At 45.9% G+C, this 7,219-nt stretch overlaps 1 protein-coding gene across 1 annotated transcript in view; it reads left to right on the forward strand.

Annotated features, from left to right (window-relative positions):
* Positions 1-7,219, forward strand: part of NOTCH2 (notch 2) — a 96,526-nt gene that overhangs the window by 87,219 nt on the left and 2,088 nt on the right. Inside the window, exons 29-32 of the mRNA XM_009320694.1 lie at positions 133-301; positions 4,900-5,201; positions 5,557-5,704; positions 6,219-6,341. Of these exons, the coding sequence (XP_009318969.1) occupies positions 133-301; positions 4,900-5,201; positions 5,557-5,704; positions 6,219-6,341 (742 nt within the window). The remainder of the gene's footprint in view (positions 1-132; positions 302-4,899; positions 5,202-5,556; positions 5,705-6,218; positions 6,342-7,219) is intronic.

A 7,219-nucleotide genomic window follows, 5' to 3' on the forward strand; every position in this document is an offset into this window, starting at 1 on the left:
AAAAAAAAAAACCAAAAACAAACCCAAAACCAAAAAACCTCCAACAAAACAAAAAAAAAAACCAAGAATGTTCAGTGTCTTTGGCCACTTGATGAGCATTTTGAAGCAACTGCTTATTTTCCAACTGCTCAGGCTGAGGATCAAGCCTTGCTCCCGGAAGGGGATGAGCAGATAGATCAGCGCCAGTGGACGCAGCAGCACTTGGAGGCAGCAGACGTCTGTGGGAGCACGTCGCTAGCCCTTACACCACCTCAAGCAGATCAAGAAGTGGATGTTCTGGATGTCAATGTCAGAGGGCCAGGTCAGTACTCTTGAGTGTCCATGTGTTCTGCCAGCCAGCCACTGACCTCCCCTGTCTCCAATGGTGGGGACAGCTAATGTTTAAAAATTATATGGAGTATACAGGAGCACCAGCAGAAATTTTATGGTACTCAAGGAAAGCTCATATGCGCTCCAGAAAAGAAAGCTGGAGAGATTGGATCGTGGTCTGTAGCACATGGAGTATCATCTAACCAGGAGAAAAAGAGTTCACTTAGCAATCACCTGTAGGAACTACAGCTATAGGATCTCTTTTATAACAATGCATGCCTAAAAGATATTGTCAGAATGCCATTGCGGCAGAAATTTGGAATGCATAGTTGTGCTGGAAATAACCCCCAGCTTCTCCAGCTGGATCACTGCAGAGATTTATGCCAGACTTTGCTAAGGACCAGCTTAGCAGTGTTTATATCTGAGGTGTCTGTTGTCTGGGGTGGAAGCAAGGATGGACTTTTCCTGAATAAGATGACTTCTGGCAGACAGTATACCCTGATTAGCAGTGTGTGAGACATCTGTGCTGGAACAGGGCAGCAATGCAGCAAGCTTGTTAATGATTTTTTTTATTCACTGATTTATATCCTCAGCTTATGGTGATCAACTCATTGAATTCGTAACACACTGTGAACTTTGAAGGAGACTTCTTTAACACGCACATGCACACACAGGCTTGCTCTCTTTCAGTCTCAAATGACTAGATGAAGTAAGAATGCTATGCTGCTTTTCTTAAGTGTAGCACTAAGGCTGTGTAAGCTGGTAAGGGACTGGGTGGGTCATCTGGTAATAACTGATTCCTGTGTTCTGAGAGGAGAGAGCTGACCAAGAACTTTATCCTGGTGGGAAGAGCTGCAAGCATGGCTCTTGTTCATGTGCGGAGAGGTGATTCTGATGATATTGCTGCAACTGCTTTTATTGGATTTAGTGGGAATATTTCCATGCAATTTAACGATGACTGGACCCATTCTTTCAGTTCCCTTCTATTGTCTTTTCTGCTCATTGACCCGTTAGCTCTCCTAAATGCAAAGCACAGAGAAGGAGGGATTTCTGTGTAACAAGTGTGAGAACATAAACCATCGGTTTCTGCCAAATTTAAGCTTTTCTTTATTTCCCCTATTGAAGCTTCTAGTTGTGTGGTGGGGTAAAAGCTTTCCAAGTGCAGGCAATAACGTTCTTAAGACTTCAGACTGCTTATTTTCACGTTCACTCAAAGCTTTGTCCAACAATAGCAATGGAATAATACTGACCTGCAAGTTGCTTTCCTGCCATTCAGATGCAACTGTGAAGCTTGCAGCAAGCTGCTGTAAGCTATCTCCCTCTGTGGCATCAGAAGCAAGCAGTTGAGTTACTGTCAGGGGAAGAAATAGTTTTAAAAGTCCTGAGAAGTGTTGGAGTAATGAGTTAGTAAGGAGGGGTAGGATTCCTCACAGTTAACATAGCTGTTCATCTGCCCTGGCCACCTTCCTCTTCCTTTGCAGGCAGAGGGAAGGAATAGGCACTTCTGAGAGGCAGTTCATCTCTGTCTCAAGCAGAAGTCTCCTGAAGACTGGATGGCTCACTACTGCAGTAGTGCTTTGCTGCCCCTAATTACAAAGGGTGTTGAGGATGACTGACTTGGGTGCAGGTGTCTGGGTTGGAGCCATCTGAAGCTGGGTGAGTTAGATCTTGGCCGCAGGTGGCAGGTAGAACAGTAGAGATCTTTTGTAGGAGGGAGGAGAGGCAAGTCGAAATGCCTCGGTGTACTAAGGGGTTGTTCCCTCTCTTAATCCAGCACCTTCTGCGGTCTCTGGAGTTTAGGGGGATCCAGGAGGTCGTCTCCTACAGAAGTGTTGCCTAGAGACTTTGCCAGTGGGTTCTTTACATCCCAGCTTTCAGTATATTGTGCCTATATGAGTCCTTCAGTTGTACCTATCTGGTGAATTTCTGGCTTTACCATCTCACTCCAAGTTTTACATTTACTGAGGGACTGCATTCTTGAAAGACAGCAAACAGAAGAGTTTTTATAAAATGCTGCTCTCACCTTTGTCTCCCCATGCTGTTCTTTCTCTGTGTCCCCCAGAGTGGTGAGGACATTCTTTTCACTGGAGTTATTGTGAGTGTGTAACCAGGGTAATGCAATTACAGGCGTAACTGGTAACACCACCTATAATTAAAACTGATTAACTGTCCCTATTATATGCCCCTCTTTTTCAGTTACTAAAACTTCAGTGGTTCAGACTGGAATTTTCCATGCTGTGTGTCTGCCCCCGGCTGGATCCTTTTGGGTTCTTTTCCAGCTATTTCAGAGAACAAGCTTGAAGGAGGAAAAAAGACATTGCGTCCTCAGCTTTTTTCTAGTAGTCCATCAAGCACTTAATTGTGACAGTCTAGCTCGATGTGCTTTTTGCTAGCCTCATAAAACTACCCGTGTGTGGCCAACTTATAAAGCTCTGAAAAGAGCTGCACATTCCTAAGACATTTTTTGGAAGGTGGCAGCTAATTTTTCCAAGGATTTAATGCATACTATAGCTGTGTCCCTATAGAGGAGCTAGGCATGATCCATCCAGGACTACTGCAGTGATTGAGCAAGCAAGACCTTTCCTGCGAGTGCTTTTCTCAGGGCTGCGGTGCTGGAGAAAAGGAAAGCTCCTTTCTGTGCTCCGTCTCTCTGTTCTTTGTATTGGGGCAGTACGGAGGAGACCACAGCCTGACTTGAATACTGAGAAGTATTCATCTGGGACAAGGAAGCAGAGCCAGCAGTGGGAGGGAGAAGCACAAAAGGAGGTATAGCCTTGGACAACAGGCAAGAGGGTCTATAGACAGGACTGGATCTTGGAACTGAACCCAGGCCCATACGTCAGCACTTCGCTGCCGTCCAACAAATCCTGAGAAAGTAGCTGGGCAAAAGCCTGTGTGTCCTGTGAGTGTGAGCCACTAGGAGGAGCATGCATGCTGCTGCTGCCGCCAGCCTGGCTGGGGAGCAGAGCTGGAGGCCACAGCCCTGATCTCTGCGGGTGCTCAACACTGTTCCCTGTGGTAGAACGATAGATCTTTAGAAAGTTTTGGAACTGCCGTAAAATAGTCAGGAAAGCCTGGTGATCAGAAGTCAGGAAGTGGGTCAGGGCATTAGAACTCTGTATGTTACTTTCAACAGGAGATCATCGCCTTGTTTATCTGCACAGAATCCTAATTCTGCCATCACAAATCAGGCGGTTGCTGAAAGATTGTCTTGAATTTCTGCTAGCAAGCCACGCTGGAGAAGCAAAATTTGTGTTCACCTTTGCAGAGCTCCAGCGGGGCACTTAGCACAGAATTTTTCACTTCTGCTGCCATCTTTGTCCCTCTTACTTTCCAGGTGCCTACGATGTGTGTGGAGTAAAGCAGTAAAATCAGTAAGCAAGCATTAGTGTCTACAGTTGGAGTCTTTGGTTTTAGGTAATGAATATGCTGTAAAGTTCAGAGTGTGCTGAAACTGAAGCACTTGGCATTTGATAGGTTGCTGAAAATATGTGGAGGTGTTTCATTAACAAGGGCGAAAAATCAGCAGCATGAGCTAGTCTTTCTGGACCACCCTCTCTGATCAGCAGACAGGGAGGGGAGGTTCTTCAAAGGCAGCTAAGTTAAATTAGAGGTTTGGAGGAGCCTTCCTCCTTCCGGTGGCAATGGAAGGATCCTGGTTAGATGAATGTGAATTTAGCCTTTGTGGATGTCCCATCAGTGTGAGCCCATCACTGGAGACTTGTGGAGAAACACAAGTATCTTTCAAAGCACTCAAACTGTGGTGAGACTTCCAGAAATTTGTAGCTGTGGACAGTCCATGCGGCCATGGAGGGGCATGTGGGGAACAAGGCATTGCATGCGTAGGATGCTACTGGTACACCAGTGAATAATACTGGATTAGATCCCGTTCCAGGGTCCCTTCCTACATGGTGTACTTCTGTGAAACTACAGCACATGCTTGATAAGTTTGTTTAAGGCTCTGGCCATGGATGTTATTAAAAGCAAAATGAGGTTGGTTCAGGCAGTCATACTGTGGTGCTTTTCAGCTTTGAGTGCTTGACTCACAATTTCAGGGTCCTTCTAATGAAGACTTTGGTGTGTAATAGATATAAAGGCTTTTGTCTGCATTTCTCTTCAGGTTACTATCTGCAATGCCTACCCATTGGTGGGTAGTTGTCCAGTAATTTTTCTCTGTAAATGGTTTCTTTTCCCCACGTATGTGATTAGAACATCCACGTGAATAGTTATACTTAGTCTCATCTGAAGTCTTTGATTTTTATAGCCCTTGCTTCTCTTTAGGAACTTAGCTAGCCTTTACATTTTGAGGAAGTTTTTCACTTTAGCAGCAAACGTTTTTTGTTTTATAATGGTCTTACTTATTTGAGAAGTATCTAAGTTCTGTTGGGGTTGCAGTAAGTGTTAAAGTCCTGCTTGGAAGGAAAACAACTCGCTAACTGTCGGGCTTTAAGATAAGAGACGACATCTGAGTTAAAGTGACTGGAGGGATTGTCTCTAGCTGTAGGTGCTCAAGGGGAAGGGATTGTGTGAGGGTTTCCTTTCCTTTGCTGTCACCTTCAGGTTACTATGATCACATCTCTTCTGTTGCAGATGGATGTACTCCGCTTATGTTGGCATCTCTGCGTGCAGGCAGTTCTGATATTAGCGAGGATGATGAGGATGCAGAAGATTCCTCAGCAAATATAATAACAGATTTGATCTATCAAGGCGCCAATCTGCAGGCCCAAACAGACCGTACTGGGGAGATGGCACTGCACTTAGCAGCCCGTTATTCAAGAGCAGATGCTGCAAAACGTTTGCTGGATGCCGGTGCAGATGCTAACGCACGGGACAACATGGGACGGACTCCCCTGCACGCAGCTGTAGCTGCTGATGCCCAGGGTGTCTTCCAGGTACAGCAGTTGAAGAACCCCTTTTAGAGTAGCTGTGCTCTGTAATTACATGAGCCTGCCCAAGCTGTGCTCTGTTCACTCACAGCCTTGCTCTCATGCTTTCCACAGTGTGATGGCGAAACTGTATTTTACATCCAGTTTTCTCAGGTATTCATAGCTTGAAGAACTCAGCATGCATAAATCATCTGGCATGTATTTATTTGGTCTGTTTGCCTCTGTCACCTGTTATCTGGGTCCTTGCATTTCAGTGCTCAGGCTGCTTTTTCATTATAAAGTTTCTCTTGAGTTTCTGCCAAATCCTCAGTTTTGCTCTGTAGTGATATTGAAAAAAAATCTGTCTTCCCTTGTTGTCCAGATCCTGATCCGTAACAGAGTGACAGACTTGGATGCTCGAATGAATGATGGAACAACCCCATTAATTCTGGCTGCACGGCTGGCTGTGGAAGGAATGGTGGCTGAGCTAATTAATTGCCAGGCAGATGTGAACGCCGTAGATGACCATGGTAATGTGAACACAACGTATTGGCCTGGGCAAACATTTGTCATGGTGCGAGCAAGGGAGGGGTGGGCTTCTGCTCTACCAGAGTGTGGGCTGCTCATAAATTCTGTAGCTAAATCCAGACAGTAGGCTCTCCTGTGGAAGTCCTCCCAGCAGTAATAAACTGCAGACTGCTGCACAGTGGCTTGGTTAGACAGCCCTGGAAGAGAAGCAGAAGAAATATGGGGTTAGATATGCTGGGTTTTTCTGGACTGCAGACATGACTCTGTGGGTAGGATATTTAAAAAAATAAAAATAAAATAATCCCACAGCAAGTGCTGGAAGTCCCATTGCAGTTTGGTAACATAGGGGTATGTCACAGCATGGTGATTTCCAAAGTGTAAATGTGACTTCAGGACCTGTTTACATGCTGTGAGCTGCACTGCAGTTGATTTCTTCCCTCAGTGTACTCTGTCCATCTTGGTGCTTTAGAAAATAGCTCCTCGGTTTGTTACTGAAGTTGTTGGGTTTCCTTGCAGGTAAATCTGCTCTTCACTGGGCTGCTGCTGTCAACAACGTGGAAGCGACACTAGTGCTGCTGAAAAATGGAGCCAACAGAGACATGCAGGATAACAAGGTACAGTTTGGGTGTGCTCGGCATGGCTGTCCTTCCTTAACACAAAGCATCTCTTTGCTGTTTGAAGTGAGCTAGGTTCAGATTTTCTAAACTGGGTGCTCAGTGCAGGTCTTCCAAACCCAGACTGTGACTGGAACTCTCCCCAAGTGGTGGGTGTCCTGTAGGATTTCTGATGTGGGAGAGCAGTTCTCTTCTTTGTGTGGCCAAGTCCTGGGCGTCAAGGCTGTCCTGCTTTTCTTGTAGAAAAGGGATGCAATACGCAGTCACTGGTGTGTGAGAGCACCAGGGTCAAGTGCTGCTGGTGTCAAGCAGCGGGATTCTGGTTAGCAGAGAGCCAGATCTGGCAGCTCAGCAGCAGTCACATTTCCAGGGATCTCAATGCAGGGTGGACATGGGGGAGAAGCCCCTCTGTTTGAGAGGCAGTCTGCACTGTGCAGACCTCCTGTAGCTTCACTGTTAGTTTTTGGTGTGTCTTAGTCCTTGATTTCTGTCCTCTGCCTAGGGTTTCTTTTTTGGATTATTATGTGTTGCTCAGTGGATTTTAGAGCTACCAACAAGCTGCAGTTCTTCACTGGGCTGTTTTAGCCCTTTGTACCTTTCCCTCATAGGGGACAATGGGAGAAAGGCACCAGATGCTTTCACAGTTCCTCCAAGGACCCACAGCAGAACAGTGCACTTCCTGGTGGGGTAGTTTAGCCTGTGTGCTCCACTGCTGATTATGAAATAATCTGCCTTTTTCAATGGGCACCTCTCAGGGTGGGTTGTTTTTGGAGACAATTAATGTGACGCTGCATTAAACAGTGCTTCCAGGTGTTGCTGCACCATTAAGGGACTGACTGTAAGTCAGCCCCCCCCCAGTGAAGCCGCTAAAATACTTATTCTCTGTGTTTTCAGGAAGAGACA

The sequence above is a fragment of the Pygoscelis adeliae genome, unplaced genomic scaffold, assembly GCF_000699105.1.
Source record: "Pygoscelis adeliae isolate BGI_AS28 unplaced genomic scaffold, ASM69910v1 Scaffold402, whole genome shotgun sequence".
Classification (NCBI taxonomy): Eukaryota; Metazoa; Chordata; class Aves; order Sphenisciformes; family Spheniscidae; genus Pygoscelis; species Pygoscelis adeliae.